Raw genomic sequence first — 26,068 nt, forward strand, 5'->3', positions numbered from 1 at the left:
TTATATTTTTCCTTTATGTTTATTTAACCTATATTTCTCAAAGCTGCCCTGCATAACTCTAAAGTCCATAATAAAGTGTCAGCCAGTGTTTTCACATTTTGTCAGACACAACAATTCCTCCAGGCCTGAGATCCAAGGACACCCCACAGCCCCAGGCCCTGAAAAGTATCAATAAAATTAAATTTCACGGGGAGAATTGAGGTAAATGACTTCATTACCTGAAGCTGTAATTGAAGATGAACCCCAGATATGTAAATGGACCAGAATTTTAATTGTAGGAAAAACCTGTGACCGTCATCCATCCTGGGCTGGAAACCCAGAGGTTTCTGCAAACCCTCAGAGGTTTTCCACTGCCCAAGGTGCACCTGTGGAAGGCCTTTAATAAATCCCAATTTATTCTCTTAAAGCCTCTCTTCTAGGGGGCTTCAGAGTGCAGAATAAAAACCTCCATGGAACAAAACCTGGGGGCTGGGAGCACCTCTGGCTCTGCCTGAGGGGTACCCAAGGGATGAGAACAGCCCTGCATCATCCCAAAAGATCCCAAAACATCCTAAACATCCCAAAACATACCAAACCAGCCCTGCATCAGCCCAAAACATTCCAAAACATCCCAAAACATCCTAAACCAGCCCAAAACATACCAAACCAGTTCAAAACATCCCAAAAGATCCCAAAACATCTCAAACCAGCCCAAAAGATCCCAAAACATCCTAAACATCCCAAAACATCCCAAAATATCCTAAACCAGCCCAAAACATCCCAAACCAGCCCTGCATCATCCCAAAACATTCCAAAACATCCCAAACCAGCCCTGCATCATCCCAAAATATCCTAAACCAGCCCAAAACATCCCAAACCAGCCCAAAACATCCCAAAACATTCCAAACCAGCCCAAATCATCCCAAAAGATCCCAAACCAGCCCTGCATCATCCCAAAACATCCCAAACCAGCCCTGCATCATCCCAAATCATCCCTAACCAGCCCCTCTCCTTCTTGGAGAGCAGGAAGGAGCCCTCAGGAGGCTCCTGGCCACGGCAAGTGCTGCAGCTCTGCCTGGAAAGTTCTCATTTCCTCCAGCAGTGCCCAGCTGTAAATGTGGAGCAATGACTAAAACAGGGAACTCTTTGTGCAGGGAGCTCTGAAATGGCCTCAAAGCCAAGAGAAGCCCTGGAAAGCCTGGAGGGCCTTTAAAGCATGGAACAGCAAAAGAGCTGGAATTCTGTGTGACACGTCTGGCTCCGGCTGGAAAAGCCTCTCAGAACCTGGAGGGAAATGAATGGGACCCACAGTGGGTTTTTGGGGAAGTTTTCCAGCCCTGTCTCCCCTTTTTTGGGGCTCAGAGAGGGAAAATTGGGCTGCAGAGCCCCAGGGCAGCGGCCATGGTGCAGCAGAGCCTGGCCAGGCCCACATTCCCACATTCCCACTTTCCCACATTCCCACTTTCCCACATTCCCACATTCCCACTTTCCCACATTCCCACTTTCCCACATTCCCACTTTCCCACATTCCCACATTCCCACATTCCCACTTTCCCACATTCCCACTTTCCAGGGGCAGCAGGAGCTGCCTGAGCTTCCCCTTGGAAGAATTGATGCCCTGGGAGCCAAACCCCAGCCCTGGTGTCACCAGGGCCCCAGGGGATGAAGCAGCTCCAGAACTTTCCATGGCTGGCAAGGCTGGAAACTTCTGCCCCATCTCCTCCTCCCGACCAAACCTCAGCAGGTTTCTCTCCTCCAGGAGAGATTTCAGATTTTCCTGAGATCAGCAGCAGCTTTGTGAGGACAGATCTTTTGTGCAGATATTATATATTTAATATGCAGCATAGAATTTAGATATTAATATATTAATTACATCTAATACAGCTATTATATATATATTTATATTGCATATTACACATATATTACATATTATATATTATATATGTTATACATTATATACACTACATATAATATCCTAGATAAATATTTATCTATTATATTTCATATTTTATTTATTATATATAATATATAATATGTATTATCTATGATATATTTTATAAAATATATTCTTGTATTATTATAATACTATATAATTATATATTATTATAGTACAATACTATATATTATATTAGATGTTATATATTATACAAGATACATGTTTTATTATATGTAATATATTATATATATTATATACATTATATATAATAGATCATAAATATTCTATATTATATACATCATATATCATATATATAATACCATATCTATAATATCATATGTATTATCTATGATATATTTTATAAAATATATTCTTGTATTATTATAATACAATATAATTATATAGTATTATAATACAATACTATATATTATATTAGATGTTATATATTATGCTATATACAATATGTTTTATTAAATATAATATATTATATATTATATACATTATATATAATAGATCATAAGTATTCTATATTATATACATCATATATCATATATATAATACCATATCTATAATATCATATGTATTATCTATGATATATTTTATAAAACATATTCTTGTATTATTATAATACAATATAATTATATATTATTATAATACAATACTATATATTATATTAGATGCTCTATATTATGCTATATACAATATGTTTTATTATATATTATATATTATATATATAATATACATTCTATATAGTAGATCCTAAATATTCTATATTATATAAATGATATATAATATCTATAATATCATATGTATTATCTATGATATATTTTATAAAATATATTCTTGTATTATTATAATCTATATTAATATAGAATATAGATGTTTAATATTATATATATATACACTATATATATACTATTATATATACACTCTCTATATATACTATAATATATAATAAATGTTATATATTATAAACTATAATATATATAGAAGTTATATGGATATAATATATTTACATTATATATATACACTATAATATATAATAGATGTTATGTATTATACTATATATAATATGTTTTATGATAGATATCATATATGATATATGATGTTATTTGTTCTAGTTAATGAAAATCATTACATTCCAGCACGGGGGAACCCTGAGCTCTCCCAGCAGAGAACAATTCCAGCCAGGAAGAGCCTGCTGGCTCCTCCCCCTGCAGGGCAAACTGCAGCCCCAGGGGAGAAAAATGACTTTATTTTCTATAACTACTGAGAATAAAAGCTTCAAGCCATTAGTGCTGAACAGACAAAGGGAAAAAATTAAAATAATGTGTGAGTTGTGTTTAAAATGCAGAGCAGAGCATCAACCCCTGCTGGATCCAAGGAGCTGCAGGGCTGAGCCCAACCCCCCTGCCTGGGCTCTGCTCTCTGGAAATTCAAACATCAGACACTAAAACATTGATCTGCCTGGATCCTCATCTGTGGAGATCTGTTTGTCCACAGACCTGTTGAGATCTATTTATTTATTTAGACTTTTAGACATTCATCTAGTTAGATCTTTATCTATTTAGATCTGTCTCTATATCTACTGAGATCTATTTATCTATTTAGATTAGATATTTAGACATTTATCTGTTCAGATATTTATCTATTTAGATCTATTTGTATCTATTTAGGTTTGTTTAGATCTATTTATCTATTCAGATTACATATTTAGACATTTATCTATTAAGATATTTATCTATTTAGATGACTTTTGATCTACTTGTATCTATTCAGGTCTGTTTAGCTCTATTTGTCTCTATATCTATTGAGATCTATTTATCTATTTAGATTAGATATTTAGACATTTATCTGTTTAGATGTTGATCTATTTTGATCTATTTAGATCTGTTTTGATCTATTTAGGTCCCTTTAGATCTATTTGTCTATAGACCTACTTATCTATTTAGATCTATTTATCTACAGACCTATTAGATATATTCATCTATTCAGATTAAATATGTATCTATCTAGTTGGACATTTAGATATTTAGATATTTATCTATTTGGATCTGGTTTGAGCTATTTGTATCTATTCAGGTCTGTTTAGATCTATTTGTCTGTAGACTTATCAGACATATTTATCCATTTGGATTCGATATTTATCTATTTATCTGTTTGGATATTTAGATTCCAGCCTCCAACCAGAGCACACCTGCAGCTCTCTTGGACACCCCGCTCCCCTCCCAGGCATTTGAGGCTCAGATCCCTTCTCCTCCTCACCTGAATTTCCCGGACTGCAGCTCCAGCTGGAGATTCCAGAGCTGCCAGCAGGGCCAGCGCAGGGAGCAGACACAGAAATCCCACCCTGGCCCTCCGGGCTCTGCTCCTCCTCTGCTCCGGGCACTGCGAGCTTCTCCTGCTGCCTGCAGGGAGCTGCTCAGCCCGCTCCATTCCTCCTCCGTGCAGGATTTGTTTTGGGACAGGCGCTCAGGACATTCCCTGCACGGATTTGTGATCCTCGAGTTCACATTTGGAGAGTTTGTGAGCAGCCCCGCAGCTGCTGCCAGAGCTGTGCACAACCAGAGTTTCAAAAAGCCCTTAAAAAAAATTTAAAAAAAAAAAAGAAAGAAAAGAGAAGGAAAAAAAAAAAAAAAAAAAAAAAGCAGACTTTACATTAAGGCTCTTTGCAATGTGCCAAAGATTCTCTCAGGCTCTGCCAAGTGGGATCGAGTTACTGCAGCTGAAATTTGGGCTGGCCCAGGAGCAGCAGCAAAGTGAAACAAGCTGGGGTGGACATGAACTCTTCTCTTTAACTGTGTGAGCAACAGAGGGCAAATCTGCGGCTGTCAGCTCCGTGTGATGGAAAAAAAACTCAAAAAAACAAAACCCGGGGGAGAGGGCAGCAAGAGGAATCCAGAGGGGCGACATCAGCCCCTTGGAATGTGTCACTGGGGATGCTCCACGTCATCTGGGGCTGTCCTGGGTGAAAAATGAGATGCTGGGAGAGCAGGCTGGGCTCCCTGCTGGGGAAACTGCTCGGGGAGCTGAGAAACTCCCGCAGAAATAAAGAACCACCCCTGGTGCAGGAAACGGCTGGGGAGCTGCAATTCCTGCTGTGCTGGGGTGGTTCTGGGGTCACGCTGGGTTTGGGACACAAAGAGGCTGGGAGGGTTTGCCTGGGAGGTTCTTTGGGGCATCTCCAAATCCATTCAGGGCTCCTTGAAAAAGCTCACTCAGAAATTCTCAGGTTCTCAGAGAGAGTTGGAAAAGCTCACTCAAAAATTCCTAGAGTTTTCAGAGACACCTGAAAAATCTCACTCAAATTCTCAGGTTTTCAAACACCTGAAAAACCTCACTCAGAAATTCTCAGCTTTTCAAAGACACCTGAAAAATCTCACTCAGGAATTCTCAGGTTTTCAGAGAGGGTTGGAAAATCTCACTCAGAAATTCTCAAGTTTTCAGAGACACCTGAAAAAGCTCACTCAGGAATTCTCAGCTTTTCAAAGACACCTGAAAAATCTCACTCAGGAATTCTCAGATTTTCAGAGACAGCTCAAAAATCTCACTCAGGAATTCTCAGGTTTTCAGAGACAGCTGCACTTTTCTGTCTCATCCTGAGGTGGGGTGAACTCAACCCCATTTCTGTCCTCTCAGAGGAAAAGGAATTCTGCAGGAATTCTTCCCAGTTCCACCAGCAAATGCCAGGGAGGGGGAAGGTCATGTAAAAATTCCTTGGGGGCATCTGAGGCATTCGAAAGGTTTCAGAAAACCATTGTAATTTTAATAATGAAAAATGCTTGAATTGGAATTTTTTCCACCCTAGTTCATAATGTTTTATTAGTTTCATATATTTTCAGCCTCAAGCTGGCCTGGAGCTTTTAAACAGCTCAGGATAAATAAGGCCAGTGAGGCTGGGTGTGCAATTCCAGGAACATTTTCAATTCTGACCAAGACAAACCAGCAGAAAAGGACAGGAGGAGGAGTGACAGGCAAGGAAAGGATGGACAGAATTCCACAGGGGAGCTGGGAGAGGAGGAAGAGCAGAAACCCAGGGTCCAGAGCTCTCCCTCCGGTGGAATTGGCTGCCCTCAGCTGCTTTCTAGGGATGGTTCCTCCTCCCCTGGCAGCGCTGAAAAAATCCTGCATGTGGAGCTCCACAGAGATGCAAATGCAGCCCTGGTGGTGGCTTGAGCTGCGATCACAGCACCCAGGGAGAAACTCAGCTGAGCTGAGCCTTGAATTCCTTTTACAGCCTGCAGAGGAGAACAGGAAAATGCTGATGGAGAGGGGAGACTTGAAGGAAAAACCTGCCTTGAGATGGGGCTCCAGACCTCCAGCCAAGAGCTCTTCTCCAGCAAGGCAGCTTGAAAGAAAAATATTGTTATCAACCCCAGAGCTGGAAGAACATTGAGTTTCAGTCACAGCTTCAAGGGCCTCTCCCAGAGCCAGGAGGACTCAGCAGAGCTGGAGGAGATTTCAGTTCATGCAGTGCACACCCTCCTCATCCCCTGCTGGAGCAGCTGGGGGCACTTTAATCCTGACCAGGGCACTTTAATCCTGACCTGGGCACTTTAATCCCAATTTAGGGCACTTTAATCCTGACCAGGGCACTTCAATCCCAATTTAGGGCACTTTAATCCTGACCAGGGCAGTTTAATCCTGACCAGGGCACTTCAATTCCAATTTTGGGCAGTTTAATCCTGACCCAGGGCAGTTTAATCCCAATTTAGGGCAGTTTAATCCTGATCAGGGCACTTTAATCTCAATTTAGGGCACTTTAATCCTGACCAGGGCACTTCAATCCCAATTTAGGGCAGTTTAATCCTGACCCAGGTCAGGGTTTTGTCCTGCACCTTGGACAGGCAGGATCAAACTGGGTTTATAAACCAGCAGTGGGCAGGTGAGGAGATTTGCCCAAGGTCCATGTGGAATCTGGCAGGACCTGAAACCCTCCAAGCACCCACTCAGTGCCTCATTTTTGTGGCACTCACTCATTTTTGTGGCACTCACTCATTTTTATGAAGAGAACCCAAATTTTAAGCAGAGACTGGGGACTCACACAAGCAGAGCCTGAGGGGAGCAAGAATTTCCTTCATAAGTCAAAAGTTTTTGTGGAATCCCTCTCAGCAGAGCTGGGTGAGTGCACAGAGCTTTAGCAAAGAGCATTTTTAGTTCCTCACCGTTCCTGAATGCTTCTCCATGCAGCCACTGAGGGTGAGCACAGCCAAGAAAGGTTCTGTGACTTTTCCATGAGTCACAGACGATCCTGAATGGGAAGAGAGCGTGCTGCACATCATCTGATTTACCCTGAATGGGAACCCCGACCTGCAGAGCTGATTGAAAACCTCTGGGACATTTCAGGATCCTGCTCCCCTGTCAGGATCAGAAGGCAGAGCAGGGTTTTCTTGGAAAGCTCTTTGTTTTTTTTCCCTCCTCACTGTGCCCATCCACACTGAAATTCAGCACATCCAACCCCTGGCTGCAGAGAGCTTTCAGAATGACTCGAGTTCAAGCCAAATATTTGCTGAGAAACCAGCTGAGCACCGAGGCCAAGACAAACCTCAGTTTTTAGGGCAAGGAGAGTCAGCTGAGGAGAGAGCTCAGGACTCACAGCTGGGGGAGCCTCAGGAAATCCTCGCTGGGCTCTGCCGGTGGAATCCCGGCTCCCCCGGAGCCCCCCGGGCACAGAACCCCCGGCTGGGGATGCTCCCAGAATTGGGGTTGGACCCCAGGCAGGAGCTGCCACCCCAACTCTTTGGGCAGCAGGGACATTCCTGGCACTGCTGGTGTCCCAGGGCAGGCTCAGAACTGACCCTGTCCCTTTCTAGGCAGCTCTGCAGGGATTTCCCAGCCAGGGATTTTCACATCCCAGCTCTGCCAGCAGGGAGGGAATGGTGCAAAAAACCCCCAAAGGGCGAGGAGAGGCTGCAGGGAACACAAAGGATTATTGGGTTTTTTCTTTTTGCACTCCCCTCCTTCCATCTCCTCAGCTTTGCCCTTTTCACTCTGTTGCTGAAATGTTTGGTTTAGAGCAGGGCTGTGCATAACAAACAACACATGGCTCCCTTCCCCAGGGCAGCCTTCAGCTCAGAAATAAGAATTTTTTCACCTTTTTTTCACCTCTGTGGATTCTTCTTCATTTCTCTCCTTTCCTCTGTTCAGCCCCCATGAAATGTTATTTTTCAGCACAATTTCCAGTAAATCTGCTCCACGTCTCAGGACACTGCTTCATCCCAGCCCCCAAAAAACCACAAAAACCAATTTATGACAGCAAATCTTCCAGCAAAACCTGTGCTGAGAGATGCTAGAGAGAGAAAAGAGCCACCAGAGCTGGGAGTGGGGATGTCTGTCTGTCCCAGAGCAGCCTCACCTCCCACCAAACCTCTGCTCACGCAGGGGATTTCTGTTTATTCATCCCTGGAACAAAACAGCCCCATCAGCTTCCCTGAGGGGATCTGGGAATTCTGCACAGAGCTGGGGAAGGGACCCCAAATCTGGATTTGGGAATTCTGCACAGAGCTGGGGAAGGGACCCAAATCTGGATCTGGGAATTCTGCACAGAGCTGGGGAAGGACCCCAAATCTGGATCTGGGAATTCTGCACAGAGCTGGGGAAGGGACCCAAATCTGGATTTGGGAATTCTGCACAGAGCTGGGGAAGGGACCCCAAATCTGGATTTGGGAATTCTGCACAGAGCTGGGGAAGGGATCCCAAATCTGGATCTGGGAATTCTGCACAGAGCTGGGGAAGGGATCCCAAATCTGGATTTGGGAATTCTGCACAGAGCTGGGGAAGGGAGAAGGACCCCAAAATCTGATGGCTCAAGGTGAGGATTTCACCTACAGGGGATGGGACTGACCAGGGAGCAGCTCCCTCTGGGCACAGGAATCAGGAAAATTTCCTTTAAAAAGCACAAAACCACTGACAGACTTCACCTTTCAGCTCCCAACTTCACTTGGAAGCCTCTCTCCCACTTTCACAATTAAAAAAAAAATAAATCTGTTAAAACTGTAACAAACTCAAGTGAATATCTGGATAAATATTATCTCCAGAAGTCCAGAACTGGTGAAATAACTTTCTAAATAAACCACAGGGTTAGAAATAATCAATAAATAAATAATCAATATTCTCATCACCACCACACACTCTACACAACTTGGGGGGAAAAGAAAATAAATCAACAACCCCATCTTGGGGAGAACATAAAATAAATCAACAACCCAACATTGCTGCACGGTTTCTGTGGGAATGGCACTGGGAAATTGGGATTTTTTTCTATGGGTCATGGGCTAAAAAAAGGGTTTTGTGTGCTGGATGCTCCCCAGGGAGGGGAGAACAGGAATGTTTGGGGCCTGAAAAAGAGAATTTTCCCATTTTCTGCCCTGCAGCCCCTCGTGATCATCATCTGCTGACGTTCCTAGAAAAATCCCTGCTCTGATGAAGAACAAATGAGCTGGAAGCGGCTCCAGCTGGCACAGGAAAAGGAATATTTTGCTGAAGTGTCAGTTTGAGCTGCTGCTCACAGAAATGCTGCTCTGGCCTGGCCCAGGCAGGAGCTGAGAGCAGAAATTTGGGGGGGAAATCAGGGAAAAAGGATTCCCAAAACACAGATAACAAAGGGAATCCACAGTGAACCAAGAACTGCTCCCCTGGGTGGGGATGTTTTTGTCCCTGCTCTCTGGTGGGATGCATTAATAACCTATTTTTAGTATTATAATTAATGCAATAAAATTTTAATATTACAAGAAAATTGAATGTACTATTTTAATTTAAATATTATAATTGGTTTAATATTAATAATTAATTTGTGGGTGGACCAATCCTCTTGAAATCCTGGGAGCAGCACAGATTAGCAGGGCCATAAAGGATCAAAAACCAGCAAAAAAATCAGAAAACCAACAAGACATCCAAAAAGCAGAAAAAAATCCAAAAACCAACAAGAAATAAAAAAACAAACCAGCAAGAAATCCAAAAACCAGCATGAAATCCAACAGAAAAAAGGTAGAAAAGGACAAACAAAGGATAAAGTTGGCTCAGATTTGTATTTTTGAGCACTTTTGTTTTCTCCAGCAAAGATTTTGGGGAAATTTCTGGATTATTCCAAAGGGATTCCCATCAGTTTGGATTTCTAGGAAATATTGAGAATCTGCACCTCTGATTTTTACGCCAAAGCTGATTCTGGAATTCAGCTTTAGGTGATTTGGGTGTTAAGTAGGAGCCAAACAAATAATTTAGAGGTTAAATGTGACCCATTTTCACAGATTAAAAAAAAAATCTATTGAAACTGTAACAAACTCAAGTAAATATTTGGATAAATATTATCTCCAGAAGTCAAGAACTGGTGAAATAACTTTCTGAATAAACCACAGGGTTATAAATAATCAATATAAATAATCAATATTCCCACAACCACCACACACTCTCCATTGCTTTAAAATATTTTCCACCTCTTTGCTAACAAACAAAGGGAGTAGAGGAACACTGGAATTTTTGTTTTGTTTTGTTTGTTTAAATATTGCTTCCAATATGTAACAAACAGGAGGTCTGGGCACCACCAAACAGCCAAAATTCACTTTACAGGATGACTGAGTGGGTGATAATTCTTCACTCAGCTGGAAAACAATACAGCTGCAGTTTGTACATTCATTTTTAATGCTCAGGAAAATAGATATTTTTATTTTATTAAGTTTTGCTGCAAAACAAAGAAACAAAAATGAAATCCCTTTTTTTTTTTCCACCCTCCTCCCCCTGGTATCTTAATTATTACTATTTATTTCCTTTACACTTTGATTGGAGTATTGAACACCTGCCTTTGGCATTATGGATAGAAAGCTCAGGAGTCTCTGAACACACGGCTCTGCCAAAAAAAACCAAAATAAAATATGGAAGAAGAAGAAGAAGAAGAAGAAGAAGAAGAAGAAGAGTGTCACTTAGAGGTCAGAAATATTTGTTGTAACAGATTTTCTCCAATCAGTGTTCACTACTTTTTCTCTAAGGCACACGCTCTGTCTGTGGGACTCTGCTGCAGGGGGCTCTGGGGGACATCCCCTCCTGTCCCTGTCCCTGTCCCTGGGACAGCCCAGCCCAGGGACCCCCTCGGGAGCTGAGGGGGAGCTGGGAGCACTCCTGGATGCCTCTGGAACATTCCAGAGTCTCTGCAGCTCTGGAGCACCCCAGGATCTGTGCAGCTCTGCCCTGGAACATCTCAGGGATCTGTTCATGTTCAGCTCTGGAACATTCCAGGATCTGTTCAGCTCTGGAGCACCCCAGGCTCTGCTAGTTCTAGAACATTCCAGGCTCTGTTCAGCTCTGGAGCACCCCAGGCTCTGCTCAGTTCTAGAACATTCCAGGCTCTGTTCAGCTCTGGAGCACCCCAGGCTCTGTTCAGCCCAGCCCAGCTCTGCAGATCCTCGGATAGGATGTGGATCCTCCCCCAGGCAGATGGGGCACAGTCAGGGCAGGGCTGGAGCAGCATCCTCAGAGGAAGATGAGGATCCTCTCCCAGGCAGATGAGGATCCTCTCCCAGGCAGATGAGGATCCTCTCCCAGGCAGATGAGGATCCTCTCCCAGGAAGATGAGGATCCTCCCTTGGGTAGCCTGGAGGCAGATGGGGCTGGAGCAGCATCCTCGGACAAAGATGTGGATCCCTTCCCGGGTGGGGGGTGGAGCAGCATCCTCACTCAGAGGAAGATGTGGATCCTTTCCTGGGCAGATGGGGCACAGGGAGGAGCAGCATCCTCAGAGGAAGATGAGGATCTTCTTTCAGGAAGATGAGGATCCTCTCCTGGGCAGCCTGGCAGCAGATGGGGCACAGGGAGGAGCAGCATCCTCACTCAGCCGAAGATGTGGATCCTCCCTCAGAGGAAGATGCGGATCGTCCCTCCCTCAGACAAAGATGTGGATCCTCAGTCTCTCAGAGGAAGATGTAGATCATCCCTCAGACGAAGATGTGGATCCTCCCTCCCTCAGCTGAAGATGTGGATCCTCAGTCTCTCAGAGGAAGATGTAGATCATCCCTCAGACGAAGATGTGGATCCTCCCTCCCTCTCTCAGCTGAAGATGTGGATGCTCCCTCAGACGAAGATGTGGATCCTCTCGCGGATGGCCTGGCGGCAGATGGGGCACAGGGAGGAGCAGCACCCTCACTCAGCTGAAGGTGTGGATCCTCTCTCCCTCAGAGGAAGATGTGGATCCTCAGTCTCTCAGAGGAAGATGTGGATCCCCCCTCCCTCCTCAGACAAAGATGTGGATCCTCAATCCCTCAGAGGAAGATGTGGATGCTCCCTCAGCCGAAGATGTGGATCCTCCCTCAGACGAAGATGTGGATCCTCCCTCAGACGAAGATGTGGATCCTCCCTCATACAAAGATATGGATCCTCTCTCAGCTGAAGATGTGGATCCCCCCTCCCTCCTCAGACGAAGATGTGGATCCTCAATCCCTCAGCTGAAGATGTGGATCCCCCCTCCCTCTCTCAGACGAAGATGTGGATCCTCTCTCAGCTGAAGATGCAGATCCCCCCTCCCTCTCTCAGACGAAGATGTGGATCCTCAATCCCACAGCTGAAGATGTGGATCCTAAATCCCTCAGAGGAAGATGTGGATGCTCTCTCAGACGAAGATGTGGATCCTCTCAGCTGAAGATGTGGATCCTCCCTCTCTCAGACGAAGATGTGGATCCTCTCAGCTGAAGATGTGGATCCCCCTCCCTCCTCAGACGAAGATGTGGATCCTCTCGCGGATGGCCTGGCGGCAGATGGGGCAGACGGTCAGGGCGGTGCTGCAGTCGGGGCAGGAGCCGTGCCCGCACTGGAACACCAGCTTGATCTGGTCGTCGATGCAGATGGGGCAGGTGATCCTCTCCTCCATCTGCCGGTAGCGGCTCTGCAGCTCCTCCATCAGCTTCCTCTGCTCCGTGCACTCCGAGCTGGGGCTGCACTCCACCTCCGTGCTGTCTGTGGGCACAGCTCAGCTTAATTAATCCTAATTAACTCATTCACCTCCCCTTCTGCCCCTCCCAGCAGCATCCCACTCACCCTGCACTCTGCACTCAGCCAGGGATCAAATAAAAATCCTTGGGGTGAGGTTTTTGTTGTTTTTTTTACTTTCTCAGTGGTTTGTGTGTGTTTGGGATGGTTTGGTTTAAAATCCTGTCTGAGATTCCTGCCTTGCTGCTCTGGAATACTCTGCTCACTTCAAGTGCAAATATTCAAAGCTGGTTGTGATGTTCTGCCCCACTAACCCAGGAATCCTTACAGGATCCTCACTGTGTTCTCTCAGCCTCCTGGGCACACTTGGGACTCCAATTTCTGCCTAAGAAATGTCTAAGAAATGTGTGTTTGCCTTTCAGGGCACACATGGTCAAACTAGAACAAACCATCTGGACACCTGTGGTGAGTCTTCCATAAATGAAGCAGTTTTCATTTACATAACTGCAGAGTTTTATAAATCAGAGTCATCTGGTTGACTGTGTGAAGTGAAAGAATCCCAAATCCTGGATAACTGCAGTTGGGGTAAATATTCTCAGTGCAGCTCTCACAGCTCATTTTCTGCTCCTGAATCACTGATTTACTGTGATTTACTGATTCACTTCACTACAGATGTCCCATTCCTAATTCTGGAGTCAGCTGCACATCAGTGGTGCAAGAAGTGATTTCCAACCCAGTCCTTGGGGACAGGGAGTTTGTCAAAGGCAAGCACTGAACACATCAGTGCCAGGGAAATCCTGCTGGCATTTCAGAGACCTTGATGTTCCTCCTCCACTGGAAATCTGCCTGCAAATGTCCTCTTTGGAATTCCCATCATTATTTTGCTGCCAGTCTGCAGCAAAGACAAATGCTCCTGTCCAGTGTCAGGTCAAAGTGGCATTTTTGGCATGATGCAAAGAGGAGCTCTGGCTCTGCCAGCTGTGCCTGTCCAATGCCATGGGACTGATCCCTGCTTTTTTTCCAGGCACCAAGTCACAAGGCTCACTCCAAAAAAAGCCCACAGTGCTCAGTCACGAGCAGCAGGACAGGCAATTCAATCCTCACGTGCTCTGAGAGTGATCCCAGCCCTCAGAACCACTCTGGGAAAGGCTTCAGTGGCAAAAGCAAACCCTGCTGCTGCCCTGCTGCCACCACAGCTCCTCCTGACACTGGAAACGTGGGCAGGAGATAAAGCTGGGCTGAAAACCTTCCCTGAAATACTCCAGCTCTGAGATTTCATGGCTGGGTCACACCAGTCCTGCACAGACACTGATTTCTCAAGGCTTGCACAAGGTGTGATCCTCCCTCCCTCCTGAATTTCCACTGTTAAACCCACCCCGTGTGAAACCTGACTGCTTTCCATACACAAAATAAGCCAGGCCCAGGTAAGCCTCTCTTAAATGTCCTGTCCTGTCTATGTAGCTTGAGCTTAGCTTAGGACACTGGAGAAAATCTATTAAAATCCACTTATTTTTTCCTCTCTAAAGGTGGATAATGCACACACACACACAGACACACACACACAAAGCCAAAATAAATGAACAAAATAAATTTGACAAAATCCCTGCTGCCCCTCAAACCAAGGAGCCTCTCCACAGCTCTGACCAGCAGGACAGGCAGGACATACCTTGTTTCAGCTTTTTGGTTATTGTCACTTGACATTTGATGCACTTCTTCATCCTCCTGGAGCATTCTGCCACGAGGAGAGATGACAATTAAACCCACAACAGACTCAAGAAAATGAGATTTGAACAGCCTGAGGCCTCCCTGAGTGATTGAGGGATTGTTCCTGCATGGAATGAGGTCACTGCCTGCTCTACTCTTTTCTTTCCCCTTTCCCAGGTCAGCAGCAAACACAACAGCTCCAAATCCTCCCTGCCCTGAGCCCCTGGAGCTGCTGCAGCTCTGGGGGAAGGGGATGAAGCTCTGGCACAGAGTTCTGAGCAAACTCCCTGTGCTCACTCCCTCTGTGCCTTGTGGGATGAACTTGCTGACAAGTCTGAGCAGGCTGCCCTTCCATCAGCTGAAATGCTGAGGAATGAGGAGTCAGGAGAGCCAGAGGAGAGGGAAATCCTTCCCAGGAGCTTTCTGGGGGATAAAGCACTGCCAGCCAGAACTGGCTTTCCCTCTGGATCCCCCTGGAGTCCCAAGCAGCAGGTGGGCAGAACATTCTGTGTATTTCAGAGATAACTTTGGCTGGCTGAGATGCTGAAATCCCGCTGGGGCTGCTTCGGGACACAAACAGCACAAAACCTCTTTGTCCAAAAAAAAAAAAAAATGGGTGGGGGAAAAAAAATGAGTGTGGACTCACCTTCACACACAATGCTGTGCTGGCAGGGGAAGAAGTGGATGAGCAAGGCCAGCTCTGAGCAGACCAGGCACTCTGAGGGCACGGCCACGCTGGCCACGCTCAGGTTGGTGATGGTGTTGGGCGTGGTGTGCACGCGGCGAAGGCTGCAGGTGATGGGGGAGCTCTCAGAAGAAACCTGCTGATCCCTGGGGAGGTCAGAAATGTCAGCCACAAGCTCCTCCAGCACTGGGTAATGGCAGATTAAGCTTTTTCCTGACTCAGAGATGGGGTGACTAAAAGGCATTTTAAAAATTTTCATTTCATCTTTCATAGTTCTATTGCTCTAAAGTATTAAATTTATTTTTTTTTGGTAAAGTTATCCTTTAAAACTCATTTCTAATTCAGTTTCTCTCTCAACAATTGTCTGTTCTATTCTATAACATTTCTAAATCAACATTTCTTACCTCAAAATTTACATACAGATGCATACTATGTGAACTTTCTGTTAAATTAAAAGAATTTTCTACAAATCCATTTCCCCTGCTGAGGTCTCAGGGATTCTCCATCCCTCTCTGAGCAGCTCTAGAGGGTCTCAGGGAATCTCCATCCCTCTTTGAGAGTTCTAGAGGGGCTCAGGGATTCTCCATCCCACTTTGAGCAGCTCTAGAGGGTCTCAAAGATTCTCCATCCCTCTTGGAGCAGCTCTAGAGGGTCTCAGAGATTCTCCATCCCTCTTTGAGCAGCTCTAGAGGGTCTCAGAGATTCTCCATCCCTTTTTGAGCAGCTCTAGAGGGTCTCAGAGTTTCTCCATCTCTCTTGGAGCAGTTCTAGAGGGTCTCAAAGATTCTCCATCCCTCTTTGAGCAGCTCTAGAGGGTCTCAAAGATTCTCCATCCCTCCTGCAGCAGCTCTAGAGGGTCTCAGGGATTCTCCATCCCTCCTGCAGCAGCTGCAGAGACACCAGGGCTGGGGGAAGCTCTGGTTTTCAAGGCTTTCCTGAGGCTCACCTGAATTTCTGTGAGAAGTCTTTGATGATCTGGACAATCCTTCCATCTGTGACCAGGTCCAAAGGAGACTTTCCTCGATGATTTGCATAATTAATATCTGCTCCTTCTTGTGCTAAGTAGCAGGCAATGGCAGTGCCAACGTTCAGCTCCACATTTCCCAAGAAGCCAGAAGCCTGCAGCTAAAAGAAATGGAGAAAAACCACTCTGAAATATTCTCTTCTGATGTATACCTCTGATCCTCTGCTCTGTTTTGTATCAAAACCAAAATAAAGTCTTAAACCTTGTACTTAGAACTTGGAAGTGCAGCTTTTTGAGAGCACACAGAGATTCTTTATGGAAATAATGGGTTCAAATTTTACATTGCAGGGCCAGGAGTGGCTCAGAGTGACCCCACCTGATGCTGATCCCCACAAATCACAGAAATGAGCATTCATTTCTCTGAGAGGAAGAAGCTGGAGCCCCACAGAGCTGCTGAGCAGCTGCTGCTGCAGGGCCCTGAGTGACAGCCAAATTCAAGAGCCAAATTTTGATGTTTGTGACGATCCCAAATAATTCCAAGTCAAGTCACACATTCCACTGACTTCAACAGCCAGAGTGGGGCAGTCAGGGCAAGTAAAATTAGATGGAAAGGAATCTACAGCACTTCGAGATGGTGTTACTGTAAATAAAACTGTAAATAAAACTGTAATTAATACTGTAATTAATACTGTAATTAATACTGTAATTAATACTGGGAGGGACAGAGCCCTCTTTAGGACTTGCAGGACTTTGGCCCTGCCTTGAGCCATCAAGTCCTGGGGGTTTGGAAGGAGCAGGATGGCAGAGAAATGCACTGGGCTTTTCCAGGCACCAACAGCTGAAAAAGAGCAATGGGTGGTTGCACTCATTCTGATAATTTCAAATATAACAGGAATAGTTAATAATGATAGTTAATAATAGTGAATAATAATAATAGTGAATAAAAATAATAGTGGATAATAATAGTGAATAATAATTATTATTATTATTCACAAAAATTAATTCAGAATAGTAAATAATTAATTAAATATAATAAAATCATAATAATAAAAATAAATAAAATAAGAAAAATAAAAGCAAAATAAAAGAATAAAAATAACAGAAAAATAAAAGAATAAATATAAAATAATAATATTACTAAATTTAATAAGAATAAATATTAAATCATTAACATACAATAACATATAATAATTAACATATCATATAATAATATATAACATATAATATATAATATATAATATAAAATATAATAACACATATAATATAATATGTATAATATAATACAATACACTATAATAACAACAGTATAATATAGTATCATGTAATATAATGTAATATAATGTAATATAATGTAATGTAATAAAATATAATGTAATGTAATATAATGTAATGTAATGTAATGTAATGTAATGTAATGTAATATAATATAATATGATGTAATGTAATTAATGCAATGCAATGCAATATAATGTAATGTAATATAATGTAATGTAATATAATGTAATGTAATGTAATGTAATGTAATATATAATATAATATAATATAATGTAATGTAATATAATGTAATGTAATATAATGTAATGTAATGTAATGTAATGTAATATATAATATAATATAATATAATATAATATAATATAATATAATATAATATAATATAATATAATATAATATAATATAATATAATATAATATAATATAATATACATATCAGCAATATAATATAATGACAACAACAACAACTAAATAAATAAATAAATAAATAAATAAATAAATACCTATATCTATATCTATCTCTATCTATATCTATATAAACATATATTATGTATATCATAAATAATACACAAAAATCCCCCCACCCTCCCAGTGTCTGCTGGGCCGTGCTCACCTTGGCCAGCAGCGTGGCTCCCATCTCCCCGTCCCTCTTCTCCAGGGCCAGGGCCATGAGCTGCTGGCGCTCCAGGGCCATGTGCATGGCGGTGTCCCCATCCTCATCCTCGGCGTTGACATCGCTGCCCTGGCTCACCAGCAGCTGCACCATGCCCACGTGGCCCTGGATCACCGCCAGGTGCAGCGGGCTCTGCTTCCTGCTGTTCTTCACACTCACATCACAGCGGCCCTGCAGGGGCAGGAATTGCACCAGGGAGATGAGACGGGGCAGGGATTGCAGCAGGGGAGATGAGGTGGGGCAGGAATTGCAGCAGGGGAGATGAGGTGGGGCAGGAATTGCAGCAGGGGAGATGAGATGGGGCCGGGATTGCAGCAGGGGAGATGGGGCAGGAATTGCATCGGGGAGATGAGACGGGGCAGGAATTGCAGCAGGGGAGACGGGGCAGGAATTGCAGCAGGGGAGATGAGACGGGGCAGGAATTGCAGCAGGGGAGATGAGATGGGGCAGGAATTGCACCAGGGGAGATGAGATGGGGCAGGAATTGCATCGGGGAGATGAGATGGGGCAGGAATTGCACCAGGGGAGATGAGATGGGGCAGGAATTGCACCAGGGGAGATGAGATGGGGCAGGAATTGCATCGGGGAGATGAGACGGGGCAGGAATTGCACCAGGGGAGATGAGATGGGGCAGGAATTGCAGCAGGGGAGATGAGATGGGGCAGGAATTGCAGCAGGGGGAGATGGAGGTGGGGCAGGAATTGCAGCAGGGGGAGATGGGGCAGGAATTGCACCAGGGGAGATGAGATGGGGCAGGAATTGCAGCAGGGGAGATGAGATGGGGCAGGAATTGCAGCAGGGGAGATGGGGCAGGAATTGCACCAGGGGGAGATGAGGCAGGAATTGCACCAGGAGAGATGGGGCAGGAATTGCACCAGGAGAGATGGGGCAGGAATTGCACCAGGGGAGATGGGGCAGGAATTGCACTAGGGGAGGTGGGGCAGGAATTGCACCAGGGGAGATGAGATGGGGCAAGGATTGCACCAGGGGAGATGAGACGGGGCAGGGATTGCACCAGGGGCAGATGGGGCTGCAGAACTCAGGGTGTGGGGCCTGGCAGCTCCCAGATCCCACTGCACCTTCCCTGAGTTTAGCTGAGTTATCTGCTCCTCACAGAAGCACCAATTTGTCAGACAATAACACATTTCCTGACCCAGGGATGGGGCAACTGAGAGGTATTTGACCAACTTTTTCTTGATTTGGTTTTGAGTTATTTTTTACCTCTTTGATGAGAATTTCAGCCACCTCCATGTGGTTGTTGAGAGCAGCAAGGTGCAGGGCAGTGAATCCATCTTCCTTCTTGGAGTCCACCAGCTGTCGAGCCCTGGCCAGAATCTTCTTGATGGCTCTGCAGAGTTGGAGAGGTTATTAAAGATGGAAGAATGAATTTTAAAGATGGAAGAATGAATTTTAAAGACGGAAGAATGAATTTCTGCCTCTCCTGCTCAGGAGTCAGCAATGTCCATGTTTTACAAGACACCAGCAATGAAGAGCAGTCCCTCAAACCCACAAGCTGAGTTACAAGAATACAACAAAAGCCTTCAGTTATTATTTGATAAAGTAGGGGAAAGCCACATTAGTTTGAAAATAATGAGGAGATTTATCTTTGGAAGAGTTCCAGAGGCTCCCAGGCTTTACTAAGACCCAAACAAGTGAGAAAGATGGGATGGGGAAAGCAGGCAGGAGTTTCCTGTGAAGTTTCCTATCCATACCCAAGAAATGTTTAACCAACTACCCAGAGCCACATCTGCCAGCACAAATTAACACTGCAAAAGGCACAAAAATGGGAAAAAATTGAAAGGTGGCTTACAGCACGTTGCCTTTCAGGGCAGAATAGTGGAGCAGGTTGAAGCCTTGACAGTTCTGGAGGGTGAAATCGATGTTGGGAACTTCAGTGAGGATCTCAATCACCACTTTGTAGTCCAGGGTGATGGCATAATGCAGGGGGGTGTCCCCCTGGGAATCCTACACATGGGGAGCAGAGCAAAGCCAGGTTACCAACCTCAGGAACCCCCTGGGAGCTGCTGAGCAGCTCTGAGGGCTGGCCCAGCACAGAGCAGCCCCAGCAGCACACAGTAAATAAATAATGCACCATAAAACGGGCTGGGTCCGAGCCACCATCACTGCCTGCCCTAAAAATGTTACAAATCTTGGTTTTGGGAAGAGGAGTGTGGCCACAAGACACAGGAACAGCAGCTCAGCTGTCCCTGGAAGCCTGAGCAGAGCAGAAAATGCTGATGGGATGAAGAAGGGGCAGACTCAAAGCTGGAATTTCAGGGGACTGAAATTCAGGAATATTCCCCAGTGCCTTCTCAGAGGGCAAATTTTGAATTCTACAAAGCCACAGATGGTGTGAGACATAAAGAAGTATTATTATTGTTGTTAATAATGAAGGGATGGGACTGTTTTTGGGCTAAGAATGATTTATTTTTCAGATAAACATTAATCTCAGAGGTAGTGAGATTTTAAAGGAGTAAGCAGTTAGCTATAGCTTAAGAGTAGTCACAAATTCTTTGTTAAAATTTATAATTTTTAAATTAATAATTTTTATAAATATATAATATTTATTTTTTATAAATACATAATTTTAGCCTAATATCTATTAGATTAAAATAGATCAAAATAGTTGTTACAAGGTTTATTTTGCTTTTCTAACTTGTTACCTTTACTTAATTCTGTGGCACTGTGGACACTTTTATCTAAAGGGTTTCTGTCTCATGTCTACATAAATGTTTCTATTAAAACTTGTAAATTCTTTGCTTATTTTATATAACTACATTTTTACATTATAAACTCTTCCCTATTTTATCAATACAGCTTCCTGAAATATTCTTACAACTATAAAAACATAAGTTTATGATTTTTCTCTTTAAATGTCTGTGTACTGTATTTTTAATCTTTAATTAATCTAAGCTTCTCTCGAGGCTGTAAATCAAACTTTTCTCACAAAGAAGGCCCCAAATTCCTGCAATAACCCCAAACTTACAGGGAGGTTGACATCACAGTTGAGCTCACAGAGGGCTCTCACCACCTCGGTGAAGCCCTGGCTGACAGCGACGAACAGGGCTGTGCACTTGGCATTGTTCAGCAGGTCTGCACTGGCCCCCCTGGCCAGCAGCACTCGGGCCACTTCAGCTTGGTTTCTGGTTTAAAGCAGAAAAAAAATCAGATTTGAGTCATTCCAGTCGATTCTTTCTCTTTGCAAAGCAACAGAAATCAGGTTTTGTATCCTCTGAGCCCCACCCCGCTTCCTCTTAGTGTTAAAAAACCTGGGGTTTTCATGGGAAGGTTTATTTGGGGTTTTTTTTGTTGTTGTTGTTGTTTTGTTTGGGTTTTTTTTTTGTTTGTTTGTTTTGTTTTGTTAAGGTTAGGATTATTATTATTATTATTATTATTATTATTATTATTATTATTATTATTATTATTATTATTATTATTATTACTATTATTTCCATCAGGGCCAGCAGGAGGGGAGGTGCATGGTGGTGTTTGCAGGGATGCCAGGATGAGGGAAAAGATGAGAATGTTTACTCTGTATTTCAGAAAGCTGATTTATTATTTTATTATGTATATTATATACTAAAACTATAATTAAAAAAACCAATTTGAGTCATTCCAGTCAATTCTTTCTCTTTGCAAAGCAACAGAAATCAGGTTTTGTATCCTCTCAGCCCCACCCCGCTTCCTCTCAGTTTTAAAAAAACTGGGGGTTTTTATGGGAAGTTTTGTTTTGTTTTTCTTGTTGTTCTTGTTTTGTTTGGGGGCTCTTTGTTTGTTTTGTTAGGATTATTATTATTATTATAATTATTTCCATCAGGGCCAGCAGGAGGGGAGGTGTGTGGTGGTGTTTGCAGGGATGCCAGGACGAGGGAAGAGATGAGAATGTTAACTCTGTATTTCAGAAAGCTGATTTATTATTTTATCATATGTATTATACACTAAAACTATACTAAAAGAATAATAAAAATTAATCAAAAAGCTAGCAAAGAATAAAAAAAAAATTATAATAAAATCTTGTGACTGCTCACAGCCTCAACACAAGCAGCTGCCGTCAGTCACCAAGCAAAAACAATTTCACACGCTAAGCAAACAATTCTCCAAATCACATCCTAAAACAACAAAACATGGAGAAACTGAAACTTCTCAGCTTCTCAAGAGGAAAAAGCTCTCCACAAGCAGATTTTTCATGAAGCCATGTCTGTGCCAGGGGGGTCCTACCCGAAGGCTGCGTAGTGCAGGGCCGTGTCCCCCTCGTCGTCGCGCAGGTCGACGTTGGCGTGCGCCTGCAGCAGAGCCCTCACCACCTCCAGGTGCCCCTGGTAGGAGGCAATCTGCAGGGCAGTCCTGCCCTGGTTCTTGGCATCCACCTTGGGGAAGGGCAGAGACACAGAAAATCAGGGATGAGCTCGTGGGGTCAAGGATGGAGCGGCACAGAAATCCCACAGGGTCCGTGCTCTGCTGGCTGCTCTGCTGGCAGCAGCTCCCAGCTGAGCTGGTCCCAGAACATTCTGGAAGACTAAACATTCTGTTTAGTCAAGAGGGGAGAAGGGAGAGAACAGAGCTGGAGCTCTGTAATTGCAGAGCCCTGCTGCCAAATCTCTCTGTGCCTGAGAGCACAAGGCTCCTTGGTACCTCTGCCAACAATTCCCTTCACGGGAGGAAAATGGGGGAGGAAATCAAATGAGCTCTGCAGAAAGTTCTGGAGGTGCCAGGCCCCTGCTGTGCTGTGCTGCTGCAGGTACTTCAGGGGGTGCAGGAGACACCTCAGGGCTCAAGTGCTGCAGTGAGAGTTTTGAGAATTAAAGGCACTGAAGAACAAGGGGTAAAAAAAAAAAAGGCAAAGCAGCTTCTGAGAGCAGGGGAGGATAAGGTGAGGAGAAGGAGGCACAAAACCTCAGCAGATTGGCAAGGAGAACAAGTTAATAATCAAGGTTTTATCCCTGCAGCAGTCAGAGCACAGCAGAGGCAGCACCTCCCTGGACAGGCTCAAAATGATGGGTGAGTCCTTTGGGCAAAGAGGAATTCGAGGTCACTGCTGTTCTTCCACCTACACCATGCAGACAGTGCTGACAAGCTGGACAAACCCTGCCAAGCAACCCCAGCTTGCTCTGAGTCAGCCTCAAATCCAGCCTGATCTCTCTGTAAGACTCTAATAGAAATAGCTAATTTATTAATAGATATATTAGAGGAGAAATAGAAGTCTAATAAAAATAACTGATTTGGATTCCTTACTCTTGGGACTTTCCTATCTGGGATCAATCTGAGAATTGCAGGTATTTGTGTCTCCTTCCCATCCCCAGAAGTTTATAAATAAAATTAATTTCTAAACTTAAATTTAAATTTAGAAATAAAGAAGTATAATAAATACCAGACCAATAACCACTAAATCAGCTTCTTCAGAGCCTTCTGAAGAAGCTTCTTCAGCTTCTACAGCCCCACAACCACACCCCCAACAAAACCTCTTCTTGTTACTCATGGCTTCCAAGGACACACTACTGGAAGATTTGGTGGTTCCTTTATTTTTTTCTTGTTTTTTGCCCTGTTTCTAAACCCTGAGCCCCTCCCTGCAGGAGGTTTTTGGTGATGCTGACAGTTTGGCACTCTGCAAGCACAAAAACTGTCCAGCAACGAGTCCAGCCCAGCTCCCTGCTCCAGTCAGACATGAGATAAGACAAATCTGGGCAGCTCTTCTCCCTCCTGATTCCAACAATGTGATTTTACAAGGTCCTCTAAGGACAGGCACAGCCAGACACAAGCCCTGCCTTTCTTTTCCAGCAGATCTCTGATTTCTGCTCCTGTTTCCCCAGAGATAAACCCCTCTCCCCCTCATCCCACAGGAAATCTGGGAAAAGCCAGGCTGGCAAAGGTGCTGTAAGGGCTTCAGTTCAGATTTATTGCCACAAACTAGAGCCATAAAATTTAATTTGTGAATTTAATCCTTGCAGCAATTGTAATCCTTGCAGAAATTGCAGGAAAATAATATTCCAAATGATAGGAGATATCACTAAGCCTGACAAATCTATTGCTTTCCTCACATCCTTTCCCCTGCCTGACCACAAAATTTGATGGTGATGTTTCAAAGAGCAGAAACAATGGAAAAAGGAGCATTTTTGTCTCCCAAACTTGCCTTGTCTGGGTATTTCTGGAGCAGCTCCCTGACTTTGGCTGCGTTGTTGAGGGCTGCACAAATGACCAGGCACCCTGCATGCTCTGACTCTGTCCTCTGGGACAGCAGCTTCTCCAGGACACTCACCAAAGTACCTGAAAAAGAGACAAAAATGCACCTCTCACCCCACACCTCTCAGTGTTTGAGGGGACACAGGTGCAAAGTCAAAAAAATTTTGCAAGTTCTGCCTCAAGTCTGATTTGAGCAAACAGTTCCAGATCCATCTATAGCAGGAAAACAAAATTTAAAAAAAAAAAAAATCCTGGCAGGTCTGTGCTCTCTCCCACATGATCCTGACACTCAGAGGAAATAAAGATGGTCAGGCCACAAGAAGAATTCTGAGCAGATGTGCAAAGCACCAAAAAAAAAATCCCCTCCACGCAGCATGTGATCCCAAACTCCATCTCAGGGCAGATCAGGCCAAACAATTGTTGATTTCACAACAGCTCCACGCACAGACCTGGGAGCATTTCACCAAATCAGGAAACAGGATGGAACAGGGAACTGAGACACAGCAGGGACGAGGCAAATGCTGAACCCAGGGCAGAACTGTGCTCAGCAATCCTGAGTCCTAAATTCCTCTTAAACCCAGCATTTCCAAGACCTAAAACCTGTATTTTCCTGTCAAGGACAGCTTTGCTTGCCCAGTAAGGCCCAGCTGAGTTTTATTTTCTATTTTCCCATTAATTCCAGCATCTCCAAATCCTAAATCCTGCATTTTCTCCATTAACCCCAGCATTTCCAGGTCCTAAATTCCAGTGTGTCCTAAATTCTGTATTTTCTTTTTAATCCCAGCATTTCCAAATCCTCCTAAATTCTGTATTTTCTTGTTAATCCCAGCATTTCCAAATCCTAAATTCCAGTTAGTCCTAAATTCTGTATTTTCTCTTTAATCCCAACATTTCCAGGTCCTAAATTCCTGTGAGCCCTAAATCCTGCATTTCCCCATTGATCCCAGCATTTCCCACTCCCAAATCCTGCATTTCCCCATTAATCCCAGCATTTCCCACTCCCAAATCCTGCATTTCCCCATTAATCCCAGCATTTCTCACTCCCAAATCCTGCATTTTCCCAAGGCCCAGCTTTGCTTGCCCAGTAAAGCACAGCCAAACTTGAATTCTCCATCCAGGGAAGAACACCTGGATTTTGCCACCACCCAAAGAGCTGGACCAAAGATCTCCCAGCCCTGTGGGGACCAGGTTTGTCCCTCACTTTTGGGTTCCTTGGCACTCTCTGTGGTCATCAGGTTGGCCTCCTCCTCCCTCTGGTAGGCTGTCAGGCAGGCAGGGTTGAAGGTCCAGGACTGTCCCCCCACTGACACTCGCAGATCTCCATCCCCATAGACCTTGATCACCTTCCCAATGTGCCCCAGGGTCTGTAAGGAAATTAAAAATAAAATAAAAAGGATTTTTTGCAAAAATTCCCAGACCCAAAGCCAGGGTTTTTAATTTTTTTTTTTTTTTTTGTAAAGCTGCAGCTCCTGCTGTGTGAAAAGAAGCGCTGGACAAGTGACACACTGGCAGACAGCTCCCACTTCGAGGACACCAGAGGGTTCTCAGCAGCTTCTGTCTCACTGCTTTGCCATGGAAAGGCTTTCCCTGACACTGGAAAGGGCTGGGAGGGAGGTGCTGAGGAGAACTGAGGAAACTGGGACTGGGGATGGGCTTGGACTGCTCCTGGAGGAACCTGAGAACTGGTCAAACTGGGACTGGGGATGGGCTTGGACTGCTCCTGCAGGAACCTGAGAACTGGTCAAACTGGGACTGGGGATGGGCTCAA

The 26,068-nt window shown here is 44.1% G+C and overlaps 1 protein-coding gene across 1 annotated transcript in view; it reads right to left on the bottom strand.

Moving 5' to 3' along the window:
• The window catches only part of LOC311161982 (E3 ubiquitin-protein ligase MIB2-like), a 67,772-nt gene that overhangs the window by 8,632 nt on the left and 33,072 nt on the right, over positions 1–26,068 (bottom strand). Inside the window, 13 exon segments of the mRNA XM_084220046.1 lie at positions 4,181–4,372; positions 4,375–4,405; positions 4,407–4,497; positions 14,493–14,558; positions 15,177–15,361; positions 16,162–16,340; positions 18,064–18,294; positions 19,345–19,471; positions 19,934–20,088; positions 21,110–21,266; positions 22,342–22,490; positions 24,251–24,384; positions 25,502–25,664. Coding sequence (XP_084076172.1) covers positions 4,181–4,372; positions 4,375–4,405; positions 4,407–4,497; positions 14,493–14,558; positions 15,177–15,361; positions 16,162–16,340; positions 18,064–18,294; positions 19,345–19,471; positions 19,934–20,088; positions 21,110–21,266; positions 22,342–22,490; positions 24,251–24,384; positions 25,502–25,664 — 1,860 coding nt within the window.

Source organism: Fringilla coelebs (genome assembly GCF_963513975.1).
Source record: "Fringilla coelebs genome assembly, chromosome: 22".
NCBI classification, from domain to species: domain Eukaryota; kingdom Metazoa; phylum Chordata; class Aves; order Passeriformes; family Fringillidae; genus Fringilla; species Fringilla coelebs.